Genomic DNA, 17,153 nt, shown 5'->3' with positions numbered 1-17,153 from the left:
GATATTTAGAAGAATGTCAGTAACCAGACAGTTTTTGGTTTCCATTGACTTCCATAGTAGGAAAAAAATATACTATGGAAGTCAATGGGAACCAAAAACTGTCTGGTTACTGACATTCTTCTAAATATCTTCCTTTGTGTTCAGCAGAGGAAAGAAATTCATACAGGTTTGAAACAACTTAAGGGTGAGTACTGTATATGACAGAATTTTCATTTTAAAAGTGAACTAATCCTTTAATGTGCTCTAAGAAGAGAAATAAATATTGTTATAGGGCGCATTGCTCATGGCCAATTAAGGTAGTATATTATAATAAAAACTTGTAAAACATTATGGCTGTGTTCCAATTTGTTCAGCTTCTTAACCTAAGAGTGTTTGTTTCCCGTGAGTTAGTGTGGATAGTCTGCCAGAGAGAGAGAGACTATGTGTGTATAACAAATTACAACAAGTTTATCTAGCTAGCAGGTCTGTTCTGTTGATCCAATGCTTCTCCTTTCTGTTATGATGTCCTCCTCAGAAAAATATCCAGAAAAGTTTGGTAAATTAATACTCCCAAAGCAGTTTTCACTTCTCTTTTTGGCACTGAAAACTGGGAGATTTTGAAAACAGCATCAAAACAACACATAGGCTGCTTGTACACAACATAAGTGAGATCTGAAGGACTGTAGCTGAAGGGTTTGGCCTGGACATACGTACAACAGATCAAATGAAAAGCCCATCAAGGGCATTCTGGAGGTAAACATGAAGTACAAGTCTCTTAGAGATGAACTTAACAATATAAACATTTAGTCATATTCCACATGAGTCATTTTCTCATAACAACTGAATTGAAATGTTCATTAATACAGTTCACAGAATGCAGACGTCTCTACTTAGAAAAAATAAACCCACTATATATAGGGTCACTATAGCCCCTGATACACCTGCAGCTACAATGAATGTTATGTCAGGGAAGGTTGAAAGAAAACAAGTGCCCTTACCCTGCCATGACGATGAAAAAGTCCAGTCTGTTCCAAGTATCGCCAAGATAACAGCGATGGCCAAAGATCCCTAGAGCCACCATCTTCACCACCATCTCCAGTGCAAAGAAAGCGTAGATAAATACATCGAATGCCTAAAAGACAGAGAGAGATCAATAAATACACTTGCATAACACAGTGTATGTTTTGACAGACCCAGTGAAATCTAAATCTAGAGTATTGAGTCCTTATTTAGCTATCATTATATAGTGTAGTCACAAGAGTTGACAATCACTGCATAGATTTATCCAATTAGATGCTCTCTAGAATGTGCCTCCCCAATACCAACAATTTTCAATTAACATTTTTAAATAGTAAATGGACTGCATTTATATAGCGCTTTAACAGACCAATGGCCACCAAAGCGCTTTACATATTGCCTCACATTTACCCATTCATTCACCCATTCATACACCAACGGCGGTGTCAGCCATGCAAGGCGCCATCCAGCTCGTCGGGAGCAGCTGGGGTTAGGTGTCTTGCTCATGGACAACTCGACACTTTGTCAGGTGGAACCGGGGATAGAACCACCAACCTTCCGGTTTGTAAATAAACTACATGGTCCACTGAGCCACTGCCACTATATTTAAATAAAAAAATAACTAAGAAAATAAATTTGCTTTGTCCAGCAAAGATGAAAAAAAACAAAAAAAAACTTTTTGTGTGTGTGTAAAACAGATCCAGCATTAGATTAGTTCTCTTACGTAGAGTTCTCTCGTACTGCGTCGAAGAACGCTACGGGAAAGATATTTCTTTGTCGAGATTGAAGCCTAAAATTAATCCTTAATTTTGTAATAATGTAAAACGCTTTTCTGAAGCATACAACCTAGGCGGAGCAATACAGCTCACCCATTGGCTGCTCTGCCAGAAAAGCACAGCCTATGCGAGGCCAGGACGCTGACCAATGAGGGCGCTTCGCGCCCTTCTGCGTCACCTCCCGCCCAAACAGGCGTGGCCTAGGCCTATAAATACGAGCATAGCTGTCTAACACGCCGATTTTCTAAAATTCAACGAAGCTGCACGCATCGCTGGATTGGATTCGAGCCGCCACAGCCGTTTGGAACAAGCACCTCAGCAGGACGCGCCTCTTACCTGAAGCCGCTGGTCTTCGCCGCCTTCAGCCGCCGTTCCCTGCTGCGCTTCTCCGGCGTGGAATATCCTTTACATTATGTGTGTGTGTTTTGTGTGTGTGTTCGCCGTCGCGACACACAGTTTTTCCACCACTAAAAGAGCCGAGCGTCTTTTTCAAGATGCCTCGCACCTCCTGTGGCTCGTGTAGAGCCCCGCTCAGCGACAGGGACCACGTGCTGTGTTTCCTGCCTGTGAGTATCACGCAGCTTCAGCTCTCGTCGATGGCGCTGCCATCGCTGTAATTTGATGCCTACGGTGACTCTGCGGACTCGCCTGGCGTTCATTTACTGAAGCTGCATCTTTTCCGCCTGCTGTAGTGCCGCGCCGTGAAAGCGCCGTGCTTAGCAGAGCCCGGAACCTCCCTTCACCACGAGGTGCTCGCCGCTGCTGCCGCCAGCTTCTCCGCCCGCTCCGCTGGACTCTATGATCGACGGACAAGGGCCGCTGTGTGCCGCCGCGTCCGTCATGAACGAGGAAGGTGAAGCCGCGTCTGTGGAGGAAGACTGCTTTTCTCTCCCGCTTCGGATGGGCGAGCTCCGAGGATCTCCCCTCCCCCGCCGCTCGTGAGCGTCGACGGAGAAAGACCAGCATCGATGCGCTTACCGGCTGGATGGCTGTTTTTCTGCAGAGGAACGTACGTTACCGTCCTCACGACCCGCGCCCTTTCTTCCTGAATTCACGAAGAAAGCGCGGAGTCCCGGAAAGCCCCGTCTTTAGCCAGGATGCGCACTTCTGCTTCGAGGGAAGCTACAGTGTTAAAATCCCGCCGCGGCCGGATTTCACTAAAATGTCTCGCTCGCACAGTCCCAACATACGCGACCGTGCCAGTGTATTTTGCAGTCACCAAATCAGCATCAATGCTCGTTTGCCTGCACACAAACGCCGTTTTCACGACGCCCCAGGTAAATCTGAAAATGTATTTTCTGGTGTCCCGGCCACGGCCGATGGTGTAATGTGTGTATCCGTAATGCCCACGACTCAGTGCCCATTCATACACACAAGCACAGCCCTGCACAATACAGGGCTTGCACACATAAAATCGACTCGTGGCACGCCATTTCGCGACCAGAGCCCGGTTTTTCAACCCGTGCAAGCACAGCCCCGTACAACACAGGGTCTGCACACATAAAAACGACTCAGGTCGTTTGTACTTTACATGTAGTGAGCGTGCCCACTGTCAAGTGCCCACAACCACTACACACTGCACGTTCCGCGGTTTTCTGTAAAAACGAAACCAACGGACGATCAGTCAGTTCACAAACACAGTATTCCCGGTGTTATAAATGTGCCCGCTACCACGCGCCCACATTTATTCACAAATATACGAGCCCTACGGGCAGCCCCGTTCAACACAGGGTTTGCACACTTAAAATCGAATCAGATCGATTGTGCTTTACATGTAGTAGCGTGTCCACTGCCAAGTGCCCACAACCACTACACACTGCACGTTCCGCGGTTTCTGTATAAACGAAACTAACGAACGGTCAGTCAGTACACAAACACAGTGTCCCCGGTGTTATAAATGTGCCCGCCACCAAGCGCCCACGTTTATTCACAAGCATAACGAGCCCTACGGGACTCGTCCCGCGCGCTCTCTCTCGACACAGAGAGTCGAGCGCGCGCGGGACGCATACTGTGTTAAACATGTCCCCCGCCTCAGACGCCACGGCGTCCATGTTACAGCACACGGTTGCTCTCGTGTCGCCGCCATTTCGCGACCAGGGCCCAGATTACATTCAACCCCTAGTCACACGTGCACATGCATGGGAAAGACTTCCCGGGGTCTCAGAATGGGTGCTAGAGACTATAAAAAGAGGCTATTCGCTACAGTTTCATCGACGCCCTCCCCGTTTCACGGGAAAAGTCGAAACCACGGTAAAAACAGAAGTAGCACATCTACTTCGAGCCGAAATAGCGAAGCTATTGAGCAAAGGGGCCATAGAGCCTTTATCTCAAGCTCAGAGCGAAGGGGGTCTGTACAGCAGATATTTCCTGGTACCGAAGAAAGACGGGGGTCTCAGACCCATTTTAGATCTAAGGCGTCTGAACAAAACGCTAACAAAGCGGAAGTTCAGAATGCTCACGACCAGAAAAATCCTCGCGCAAATTCGCAGAGGAGACTGGTTTATGGCGATAGATCTGAAAGACGCGTATTTTCACGTACAAATTGCGTCACGTCACAGGCGATTTTTGAGATTCGCCTTCGAGGGCCGGGCATATCAGTACACAGTCCTGCCATTCGGCCTGTCTCTAGCACCTCGTACATTTACAGTGTGCATGGACGCGGCGCTGGCACCCCTGAGACTCCGAGGCGTTCGAATTCTGAACTATTTGGACGATTGGCTGATTCTAGCTCAATCGCCGTCAGAACTCGCTCACCACAAGACACTAATACTCGATCACCTCGAGTGCTTAGGTCTGAGAGTCAATTGGGAGAAAAGTTCACTGTTTCCCAGTCAAAGGATCTCCTTTTTAGGACTGGATCTGAACTCACTGTCTATGACAGCACGCCTGTCATCACAGCGCAGGCGAAATACCCTGCAAATGGCGAAATCCTTCCGCAGCGGCCACATAGTGCCGCTCAGGAGATTTCAGAAAATGCTGGGCCTCATGGCCTCAGCCTCTACAGTGCTGCAGTTGGGCCTGCTGCGCATGCGCCCACTACAGTTCTGGTTGAGAACGCGCGTACCGCGCCGAGCATGGTTACACGGTCGTTATCGCCTCAAGGTCACTCAGGAATGCATTTCAGCCCTGACACCATGGAGAGCGTCAGACTGGTACCGGTCAGGTGTAAGCCTGGGGACTTCCTCGAGCCTGAAGGTGGTGTCCACGGACGCGTCCACCTCAGGCTGGGGAGCACTGCTCGACGGCAGACCGCTCTTTGGCCAATGGGCAGAGCGAGCCAAACTACCGCACATAAACTGCCTGGAAATGATGGCGGTGGACTTTGCGCTGAGGCGCTTCTGTCCCCGGATAAAAGGACACCACGTCCTGGTCCGCTCGGACAACGTGTCGGTAGTAGCCTACATAAACCACCAGGGTGGCCTGAGGTCCCGAAACCTATTCAGGTTAGCGGAACGCATACTGGTGTGGGCCCAGCACAACCTGCGCTCGTTAAGAGCAATACACGTGCCAGGCCACTTGAACGTAGGCCCGGACAGACTCTCACGGAACAATGTTCCTACGGGAGAGTGGTCCCTACACACACAGACAGTGCGTCTGCTGTGGAAAAGGTTCGGCAGAGCGGAAATAGACCTGTTTGCAAACCAGGAAAACGCTCACTGCCCAGAATTCTTTTCGAAGAGCACGAACGCGCTGGCCAGAGTCTGGCCCCGCCGTCCGCTCTATGCTTTTCCTCCTGTCTCACTCCTGCCTCAAGTGCTGGAGCGTATCAAGGAGAGCGGATGCTCAGTACTACTGGTTGCTCCATACTGGACGAATCAGACCTGGTTCCCAGCTTTGATGCGACTGAAAAGTACTGCCCCGTGGCCGATTCCAGTGAGGAGAGACCTCCTCTCACAGGCCAAGGGCGCGATTCTGCATCCTCACCCCGAGCTTTGGTCCCTACACGTATGGGCCATAAACGGGTACCCGCTAACCTCCCAAGAGGAGTGTTAGACACGATCGAGCAAGCTAGGGCTCCGTCTACTAGACGGCTCTACGCTTCCAAATGGTCGGTGTTCTCTGGATGGTGTTCAGATCAAGGTCTGTCACCACTTCAGTGTGGAGAACCGGAGATTCTCTCCTTCTTGCAAGAGCTATTGGATAAGGGAAGAACCCCATCCACGCTCAAAGTCTATGTGGCTGCCATATCAGCGTTCGTTAATCCAACGCTTGGCCGTTCACTAGGCAGGAACGACCTGGTGGTCCGCTTCCTTAGAGGCGCCAGGAGGTTAAACCCTCCAAGGCCCCCCCTCAGTCCCCGTTTGGGACCTTTCTACAGTGTTGAACGCTATGAAAGGGGCCCCTTTCGAGCCTATTCACTCAGTTGACATGAAACACCTATCTTTCAAGACCGTGTTTCTTTTGGCTCTCGCTTCACTGAAGCGTGTGGGAGACTTGCAAGCGCTCTCAGTGAGAGCTTCTTGTATGGAGTTCGGGCCAAACGACTCTGTAGTCGTATTGAAACCGAAGCATGGGTACGTGCCTAAGTCCCTCAACACACCGTTCAGGGCTCAGGTCATCTCCCTGTCGGCCCTGCCGGCCTCAGAGGACGGAAATAGCTCCCTTTGCCCGGTCAGGGCATTAAGAGCTTACGTGTCCCGCTCCGCTGTTTTTCGACAGACGGAGCAGCTCTTTGTTTCGTTCAGCGGACGCTCCAAGGGGCGAGCCGCGACGAAACAGAGTCTGTCTCGATGGGTAGTGGACGCCATTGCGCTAGCCTACGCATCTAGAGGTTTGGAATGCCCTTTGGGCGTCAGAGCACATTCCACGAGAGGCATGGCCTCTTCATGGGCTTGGTATAGCGGAATCTCGTTACAAGATATCTGTATGGCGGCAGGCTGGGCCTCCCCGTCTACATTTATTAGGTTCTATAACCTAGAGGTTCCTGCGTTGCAGGCTAAACTGCTCTCGGTCTAGAAGACTATGTGTAAGTGTTCCTGCCCCGCGCTGCGGCCCAGGTCACTTCAATGTTTAAAATGTATAAGTGTTCCTGCCCCGCGCTGCGGCCCAGGTCACTTCAATGTTAATATGTATAAGTGTTCCTGCCCCGCGCTGCGGCCCAGGTCACTTCAATGTTTAAGCATCACTCACTGACAATGTGTCCCATGAGCATGCTATTACCCCTCATATATATCTATATTTACATATATATGCTGTTATGCCTTAAGAGGCACTACTATAAAGGGATGATGCTAATTTAGCCGCTCTCCCTATACTTCTTGGGGTAGGCACTTGTATACCAGGGCGCGCGCGCCCTTAGGTGTCTGTGTCGGTCCAAGAGCACGCACGGCGTTTTACATGGGGTTCCCGTAGCGTTCTTCGACGCAGTACGAGAGAACTCTACGTAAGAGAACGTACTCGGTTACTAACGTAACCTCGGTTCTCTCTAGAAGAGGGAACGAGTACTGCGTCTCATGGCCGTGCGTGTCCGCGCTGCGTCGCTTCATTGACGAAAATCGGCGTGTTAGACAGCTATGCTCGTATTTATAGGCCTAGGCCACGCCTGTTTGGGCGGGAGGTGACGCAGAAGGGCGCGAAGCGCCCTCATTGGTCAGCGTCCTGGCCTCGCATAGGCTGTGCTTTTCTGGCAGAGCAGCCAATGGGTGAGCTGTATTGCTCCGCCTAGGTTGTATGCTTCAGAAAAGCGTTTTACATTATTACAAAATTAAGGATTAATTTTAGGCTTCAATCTCGACAAAGAAATATCTTTCCCGTAGCGTTCTTCGACGCAGTACTCGTTCCCTCTTCTAGAGAGAACCGAGGTTACGTTAGTAACCGAGTACGTTAGTTATTAGAATTACAAAGTCAACCTTGGCAACTGGAAACGTGTAGCTTTACATTTCCATCAGCTGTGCATCAGAATCAACAAGCAACAATGTGAGGATATATTATTTCCATCGATTGTGATTCCTATTGTATATGAGTGACGGCTAGACAGGAGAACAGATTATATTAATTTATGCAACGATAGATAGATAGATAGATAGATAGATAGATAGATAGATAGATAGATAGATAGATAGATAGATAGATAGATAGATAGATAGATAGATAGATAGATAGATAGATAGATAGATAGATAGATAGATAGATAGGTAGATAGATAGATAGATAGATAGATAGATAGATAGATAGATAGATAGATAGATAGATAGATAGATAGATAGATAGATAGATAGGCTCGAAATTAACTTTTTTTGGTGTTAGCCTTTAAAAGTTAGGAGCACCAGCAAAAAATTAGGAGCACCAAAACTATAATTTGTACAAATTAAACTATTTTTATCTATTTAAAAATAACACCGCGTGTTGTAGATAAATGAAAATGGTAGTGATGCATCAATCATGATTTTCCAATTCCGTTTTTAAAGCAAATTGGCCAATTCCGATACCGGCTGCCGATTTTTTTAAGCAAATTAATTTTTTGTTTATTTGCTCTATAACAGGCCAAACTTGTCTTAAAATAAATAAATAAAGACATCTGTAGTCTTTTGAAATTAGAGACAACTAGGGCTGGCCCTTAATGAAGAAGAGGCTGAAGCCGGGTGCAAACTGTGCGATGTTGGCCGTCTGAGACCAATTTAGCTAGCCTGGGAAAACCCAGACCACTCTCAGTTGTAACTGAGTTAGGGTCTGGCAAAGCTCCACAGACAATTCATTTCCACAGGGGCGTCACCAACGGACGTCGGATAGATCTAAAACCAATCAGAGCGATGAATGTCATGACGTATGCAGAGCGACGGAGAAACATCTCGAGACTCTCAGCAATTCTCTGTTTGTGTTAACGAAAATGACAATTTTAAATAGCTTGAAACAGACGCGATAGCTGATTCGAACGAGTGATGTTGTGATGTTCCACGGCGGCATCCATCTTTGTAATGTACAAAATCTGTGTCACCGTTTCTGCTCTGTCGTCATTGTGTAAAGCCCGCCCTAACGTTTCTGATTGGTGCCGCGATTTCGACGGATTGGAAATGGGTTTCAATGGGCTCTTTGCCAGACCCACTTGCAGAGCAAATCTAAATTTGCCGGAAGTGGTCTGGGTTTTCCCAGGCTACAATTTAGCTAATCTTAAAAGAATCCTCTGATCCTAGGCTAAAATCTGAAGTATTCGATTGTTAGTTTGACATGTTCACCGACAGCCGATTAATGACCGTTGCGATAACATTTTTGAAGATTTGTCAGAAGATTTGACTCTCAAGTCCTGCAGTGTGACTTCTCCCACGACGACCGTTAAATTGTCTTTGTTTTTCAAGACAAGCCATGACCAAAATTAACGTTAGAGATTTATTTGTAGCCACCATTTCAGTCCCGCGTGAAATGCATCTTACCGTCACTGATTGATGCTGTAAAAGTTTTCTTACGTGCATCCGTTTTTAACGTGCCTTGACTGTCGTACAGTCTGACATTAATGACAAGATCTTACAGTGTGACATGGCTTTACAGCAATGATCATGTTTGTACAGTCTGACAAGCAACAATCATAAAGGACTATTATAAATCAGTGTGCACCCGGCATTAGTTGAACAAAAATTAGTCAAAGAAAAAAACAAACACCTTGTGGCCGTTAGAGACAGATCAATTAACAGTAATTACAGTATGTGCAGGAAAACATTTACCTCAAATATGGCTTATCGTTTTAAACATGTAAGTAGTAGCAACTTTACATGGCTACTTGTCGTTTACCTAGATAAATGTACGCTATTATTAGGTGCAAGTGTTTGTGTGGAGTGTGGAAGCTGAAGTATAGAGCACTTACTGCATGACATGTAGGCGCCGGCGTGATCACTGAGATTTAACTTAAAATACTCAGTCATTTTTGGTCTTACATCAATAATAGCCTAAAACATCATTCGAAACTGACTCATTTTATTTGTGTGCACTCACAATAACTAAACGTTGTGCTTTTGTAAAATAAACAAAACAATCAGTATGAGCTTTCTGTCGCCTCCGTCTTGAAATTTCTATTTTTAAATTAACCGATTCAAATGGAATACAAATATTCTCAGATTATGTTATGAAACGTGCAAATAGGTGCATGCAATATTGCGGAGATGACGAGTCAGCATCGTAAACTTCATCACTAGAAAAAAAACAGAAAACACTAGTTTATCCATAAATTATAAAAATGTTCAGACAGTCTCCTTGCTGTTTTTTCATGACACATTGATAATCATTACTTTTGCCGGTGGACTGAGGCAAGCTTTTTGCGTGCGCTTGAGCGCTAATTAGGCTATGTATAGGCAATTAAAGGCTCATTATTATGATTTGGCTTATTAATAAACACGTGCGATTAGTCGACAACCACGAGTGAGATGAGAAGTTTTATATTTAAATTAGATTGCATAATTTCAAGACAAATACAGAATGGTATGACTTTAGCTGTGTGAAATTATGTTACATAAGACACAGCTGGACAAAACTAAAACAGACAGACTGAATGAAAATGCTAATTTTGCTCTAGGAAGGACATAGTGACCGAAATACTTAGCTATGTGTTGCACAGCAAAAATTTTCTAAAACAATGTCTGACTGCCAATGAGAGCTAATGAGATCCTGAGAGAGTCAAAAGCTGAATGAGCCTGAAAGGAAAGGTCCCTCAAAAACCCTTGTGTAAATGAACAATTGATTATGAAGTCCAGTCAACACCCAGCTTGTTCAGCCTCACTTCACCTGACCCTGGATGACCCACCCCAGATCTCATTTCCCAACCGACACTGAGATGACTGATCAGAGCAGATGATCGGCTTGACATAAAGCGTGTCTTTCATAAACAATTGAGAGCGAGTACACATACTTTAAGAGGGCAGTTCATTAGCTCCTTACAAACACTCCGACGTGTGATTGTCGCCGTCAAAGCCCCGCTGCTTTCTCATTACGACACCACAGATAGCTGGGATTTTAACGACTGATTACACAGACCACTCAGGCCGTAATCACCCTCATCAATGGCTTTTTTTTCTTCTTACGTCGGTCACTCATTTAGTTTTTAAGTTCGACTTTGCGGGGACAATTATAAAGATGTGAGAAGTGTAATTTTCTTGCACACGTGTGCAGAAAAAAGAACGTCTGTTACGTTGTGCTCTTAGTCACTTTGCATGTCCAGTTGCCAAGTAGAGCTGATACAGGTTTTGTTTCACACTACAGTGTGTGTATGTGTGATACAGGGAAGAGGCTATAAGAGGCGATGCCAATTTGGATGGCAGCCCGCGCGAGAAACGGAGAGTTTGAAACCGGCCGGTGCATGCGAGCAAAACAGCACTGGTTTAAGATCCCCTGTGGGACCAGAGGACGCAAACATCCTGGCGCCAAGAGGATGCTTCCTCTAAAGCTACCTTCTTCCACACGCCATACATGACATATGGCTCTCTATACGAGTCCGTACACACACAGCAAGCAGGAGAGAGACAGACTCTCGTTCCTGCCCACACAGTTTTAATTTCAACCCCGTCTTTTTGTTTTGCAGTCAATCCAAAAAGCTAATGTGAGAAATATCGCATTGCAGACCTTCATTTGCATTTCTTCTTTTCAAAACTCTTTTTACACAATGAAAGTGTAGCTTTAAACAGCGAGAGCTCACTGAGGGAGTACTGTCAGCCATCTTGGCTTATAAAACATTGAGTCATGGCTCTCGCTCCATTTCAGCTGCACCTATGAGAAGGTAAAGCTGCTGTCTGATGCCTATGGCCTGCCTTAACGTATGCAACTTTCACAGGTAAGCCAGAGATGTAAGGTAAGGCATCAGCACTGTCAGCATTATCTCTTAATTGGGCAATGCACTGTAGGAAGTTATTGAGAATTGCAATACAACTCATTTGAATTGGTCGAAAGCCTAGCAATTAGGAGAATATCTCCATAACTTTTCTTCTTTCAGACTAAAGGCCTATAAGATGACTTACTGCACAGTGCTTTTCCTATATTGTTTCATCCTTGTATAACTTATAGGGGATAGTTCACCCAAAAAAAGAAAATTACTCACCCTCATGTTTTTCAGCAGAAAGGATGACCATATTTAAAAAAAAAAAAGTCTCAGTGTTTCTGTTTGGACCCCAATGACTTTCATTGTATGGCCAAAACATTAAAATATATTTTACAGAAGAAAGAAAGGTTTGGAATGACATGAATGTGCATAATGAATGTCTGAGGGTGTTGCACATACAGAGGCTGTAGTGTAGACAAAAGTCAAAATCACTGTTTTATTTATAAGATAAAGGGAGTGTTTATTGCATAGGCTACATTGGTAAGAAAATATGAGTATATTTTGTCTGATACAGGTGAAACTCGACAAAATAAGAATATCGTGCAAAAGTTCATTTATTTCAGTAATTCAACTTAAAAGGTGAAATATATTATATATTATATAGACTCATTACATGCAAAGTGAGATAGTTCAAGCCTTTATTTGTTATAATTTTGATGATTATGGCTTGAAATATCTCGCTTTGCATGTAATGAGTCTATATAATATATAATATATTTCACCTTTTAAGTTGAATTACTGAAATAAATGAACTTTTGCACGATATTCTTATTTTGTCGAGTTTCACCTGTATCAGACAAAATATACTCATTTTCTGACGACGAAACAATATTAGTACAGAAAAAAGGAGCACATTGCACCGGGTGGAACTTTTTTGGGTTAAACCTGACGCATTGCACAAGGACTCATAATCTGTAAGCAGTGCTTTACCACAAGGTAACACCACCAATCTCTACAACCACCTCATACATCACCACAAAATACAGTACGAGTTAGGACAAGAGACTGTTTTTATTACTTTTAAGTCCAGCACTTTATTATAACCTGTGTAGACAGCACTTTTTTATATTTTTATATAAAATAAATGTTTTGGTTGAAAAAAATGAGAATAGTGTGTGAGAATCGTGAACTCCCATTCCACCTTGATTCACATTTTAGAAAGAATCCTGCAGCCCTAATTAGTTCATGAATCTGATGTTACTTCTCTCATAAATGCCTTCAGAAGATTATAAATTCAGTGAACCATCCTATTAACCCCCTTTTATAATACTTTTATGTAATGCTTGAAAGCCCCAGTCTTCATTTATTGTACTGTACCTAAATTGAAAATAGCGACCAAATTGCATTATTCAGAATATATTATTTTTGTGCTCCATGAAAGAAAGTAAATTATACAGGTGGAACGATATGAGAGTGAGTAAACAATGACAGTTTTTAGGTGAGCTAATCATTTAATAGAGTGTGTACATGTTTATGCTGTGCAATGAAATGATCATGTGCGATTGTTCCATGGCATTTACAATACTGCCTTGCCCACAAGGTTTTGAAAAAGAGCTAGTTTGTGTGCAGGACTATGTGCGTTCATACTGACCTGTAGAACCTGGCAGCGCTCTGAGGTGCAGTCGATGTTCTCGCAGGGCTGGTACATTCCCAGAGTGACGCAGTTCAGCAGGATCACCATGATACTGATGCGCTCGAACCATGTGAGGAAGCATATGTTAAGGCTAATGTTTTTCAGCAGACACATAAATGCAATAAAACACAAAAATAGACTTTTTCATTTTCTGAAGGTGCTTACCTTTGGGAAAATTGCTACCAAGATGCGTACATATTGTTAAAACGTGTGGAGTCAGTAATATATATATTTTTTAAATGTTTACTCAACAAAAACACTTTAAATTGATCAAAAGTGAAAAATAAAATACATTTTTAGCGATTATTTTGTTTTCAAATAAATGCTGTTATTTTGAAATGTCTATTCATTAAATAAAATTTTTAATAAAAGTATTAAGCAGCACAACTGTTTTCACAAATGTTTTTGAGCAGCAAATCATATTACAATGATTTCTGTAGAATCATGTGACACTGAAGACTAAAGTAATGATGCTGAAAATTCAGCTTGACCATCAACAGAAAAAAATAAATAGAAATATATTAAAATAGAAAAGTTATTACAATGTTACAATATTACTGTTTATTTATATATAAAATCCCAAACTTTTGAATGATAGTGTAGCAATGCAGTTTGGTGATTGCTAGCAGAATGTGTTCCATGCTGAAGCTTAATGTTTAGGTTTCTGATTTATTTATGGGAGTATTTAATGTTTCCTATTCAAATTCAGGAACAAGATTAGTTTTACAGATTTATGTTCCATCATTAGCGGTGTTTGGGGTTGATGGCTTAGCAGACACCACTAATAATGATAAATCTGAAAGGCAAATCGTGTTGTAAATATTCACCAATCATCATGAAACATAACATCATGTGGATTTTAGATGTATATTAGCTTACATGACAGGTGCAGTTTATTCGTGCCAATGTAACATCAACAAATTAATAAACATTATAATGTATGAATTGGGCCACTCAATTAATACAACCTTCACAGTGAAAGCACAGCACAAAGAAACACAAAACAAATTGAAACCCCCTTCTCCCTCAGGCCTGTTAGCTGGACTGAAATCTTCAGGCCTCTCCACTAAATCTCTACAAGCCTCATCTCTTCACCTTTATGGACCATTTCTTTTTCAATTTACTCTACTCCCTCTTTTCCTCCGGCTTGGTCAACCTTTTAGCGAGCAATTTTTTTCTGTTTGCACATACCGTCTGCCCCTCCTCGTTTAACTTCCTCGTTCACTCCATCATGTTTCTCTCCTTCTCCCTCCATCTTGCCTCTAATCTCCAACCCTTGCCTTTTATTTCCTGTTTTCATGAAACATTTTCTAGTGTTTGAACTGTTAGCCACAGGGCAAAATGGCTGCTGATTTCACTTTGTGCTGGATCTAACAGCGCTATACATTCCTCAATTAATTAGGACCTACAGTACCAAAAACGCACTGCACCGGAAACAGGCTTCTGGCACTCAGTAAAATGTGATTTTTAAGCAAATTTTTTTTTTTGCTCTTCAACCATACCCAAACTTTGAATGAGAAAAAAAGTACATTTTAATATGCATGTGCTATTAGACTAAGGGATTTGCCACAGTGTTGGCCACACTTTGAACTTGCATGTGTAATATTGTAAAAAGCCTTGCAGGCTTGTGTTCCTGCTTTAATCATTAGAATGGAGACCGCAACCCCCATAGGGGTAAAGCAAGCATCAGCATCATGCAGCAAAGCGTTCGCTATGGTTACTACAGGAAATTGCTCCTTTCTTTTTTATATTATTGTTGATACCTCATCAGGTTCTGAGGCGGGCTTTTGGCAGAGGGAAAAAGCGCCCACAGAAACACTTAAATGACATTAAAGGGACAGGAGCACAGAATCAATCTCTCAGAACACATCACAGAGAGAGAGGGAGAGAGAGAGAGAAAGAGAGAGCGAGCCAAAGACGATATGTTGACAGAAACATGGCCTGTTTATTTAAGGAAAGATGGAAGGAAGGCTGAAGGAGTGTGAAATGAGACAATCACATGCACACAGGGAAAACATTTCACTCAAAAATGTTATTGGGAAAAAAGGTACCGTAGATAGACACAGTGGGATCAGTGAGGATGAGGAATTGCACTTGATTTTGCTTCCGGGACTGATATCTAGTGGCAAACAAACACAGTTCCAACTCTGTTTAATATTTAAGGGGGGAAAAGGATCTTAAAAATCAAATATTGGCATTTGTTAATATTACCATGAATTGCATAGGCCCAAATAAATGCAAAAAAAATTATACAAAATTTGCGCTCCCTATAAATCCAATTTAATAGGCAAGATAGTGCAAAAAGGTATAGTTTCAAAGATACAAAGGAGAGATCATCTTGAAAATACTAGGGATGTGCGAGACTAGTCAACTAAATGATAATGCTTCTGCTAGTCAACTTGGAAATACTAACGTTAGTCGTTTACTTTTTTTGTACATTTAATGTTTTGCTTTATATATATATATATATATATATTATTTTTTATTATTATTTTTTGCAACGGCTATGTTTAAATTACTGTCATGTTAAATCTTAAAATGAATATATTGTTTTAATGTAAAGGCTATATATTTAGTGTACATATGCAGTGGGAAAAGTATTAAAACTGTTTTATTTTAATAAAGTTACCTCATATTTTGCATGCGTTGGTTTTCACTCTCGGCGTTTGAGAGAAATGATTGCCTACTCGGAAAATGAGCAAGGTGAATGAGTATTTTAAAAGCCTACACAAAACTTTTCAATTTTTTTTCGATGTCATGTGAAACTAGTATAAAAATTAAGCTTACTGTTATATTACCGGTTATGAGGGACAATATGGTATGACATTTTAACGAGAAACGAGAAACATTATGAATGAAACTTACTTGACAATTGAACAGTTGCTATATCGACAGTTGATAACGAAGAGAATCCGCTTAAATGTATAATTGTGCTGCACACGTCAAGCTTTTCTTGCGATTTTGCCACCCACCATGCACAAATACTTCTCATAGACGAGAAGCACATTAGAACCCTATGATTAGAACCCAGAAACACAAGTGGTTGCCGTGGTAACAAACAACAATACTTTTATTTGAGGTAATCTGTTTAAAGGTGGGGTATGTAATTCTCTTTTTTGGCCATTTTTTTCAAAATCACTTAAAATCCTATTTCTAACCCACTTACAGCCACTGAGTTAGAAGCACTGAAATAAAAATTAAGCAATTTAATCATCTGTGGAACGGGCAGGACTCGAAAAACTCCAGCCAATCATTTCCAAGACCACCTAGAATCATTTGACAGTAAGTGCGTCAATCAATCGGTCGTACCATCCCCCCCATCCATGTCCATGTTCTTTGAATGGGTGGAGTCAAGTGAAAGAAGGTAGGACCATTTGAGTTGTGTATTTTCAAAATCTGCCAGCCGTTTTGCAAATCACATACCCCACCTTTAATAGGCTGTTGGGTTTGAGCTTATTGGTCCTGCCCTGCCAATAGATTCAGCTAATTTGAATAAATATGTATATAATGGCTAACATTGCTTAAGTGAATGCGCGAGTTTTATTATCATAATGCAAGACAAGGACATTGTATGTATCTGACCTATTTCTTAGCGACATTCAGTATGGGATTTGACTGTTTATAGATTAAATAGTCTATTTCAAATGGATAGCGAATAACGGTGACGGGAGGGGACATGTTCGGCTCACTTAGTTTTGTCGTGGCCACAACATATCAACTCGTGTGAACGTGATAATATGTTGTTGCCACGAGATATTAATTCGTGGGAACGTGATAATAAATCGTGGCCACGAGATAATTTTGTTGAGGTGACGACATCATTATATTGTGGCCGCGCGATGTAACAGTCATGGCCACGACTTCATATTTTGAGAAAACAACATCTATTTCTCGTGGCCACGAGTTATGTTAAAGGGAATGAACAAAATTATGTTGTTAAGGGATGAAACAA

The 17,153-nt window shown here is 42.8% G+C and overlaps 1 protein-coding gene across 4 annotated transcripts in view; it reads right to left on the bottom strand.

Annotated features, from left to right (window-relative positions):
- cacna1ia (calcium voltage-gated channel subunit alpha1 Ia) overlaps positions 1 to 13,266 on the bottom strand; it is a 107,028-nt gene extending 93,762 nt beyond the window's left edge. For all 4 annotated transcript variants that reach the window (XM_079629342.1, XM_079629344.1, XM_079629343.1 and 1 more), the window contains exons 1-2: positions 13,160 to 13,266; positions 978 to 1,111 (exon numbers count right to left, since the gene is read on the bottom strand). In XM_079629342.1, coding sequence (XP_079485468.1) covers positions 978 to 1,111; positions 13,160 to 13,249 — 224 coding nt within the window. In that variant the 5' untranslated portion in view covers positions 13,250 to 13,266. The remainder of the gene's footprint in view (positions 1 to 977; positions 1,112 to 13,159) is intronic.
- Positions 13,267 to 17,153: the final 3,887 nt, after the last annotated feature.

Source organism: Phoxinus phoxinus (genome assembly GCF_949152265.1).
Source record: "Phoxinus phoxinus genome assembly, chromosome: 1".
NCBI lineage: Eukaryota > Metazoa > Chordata > Actinopteri > Cypriniformes > Leuciscidae > Phoxinus > Phoxinus phoxinus.
This window is presented reverse-complemented; position numbering and strand designations above follow the sequence as displayed.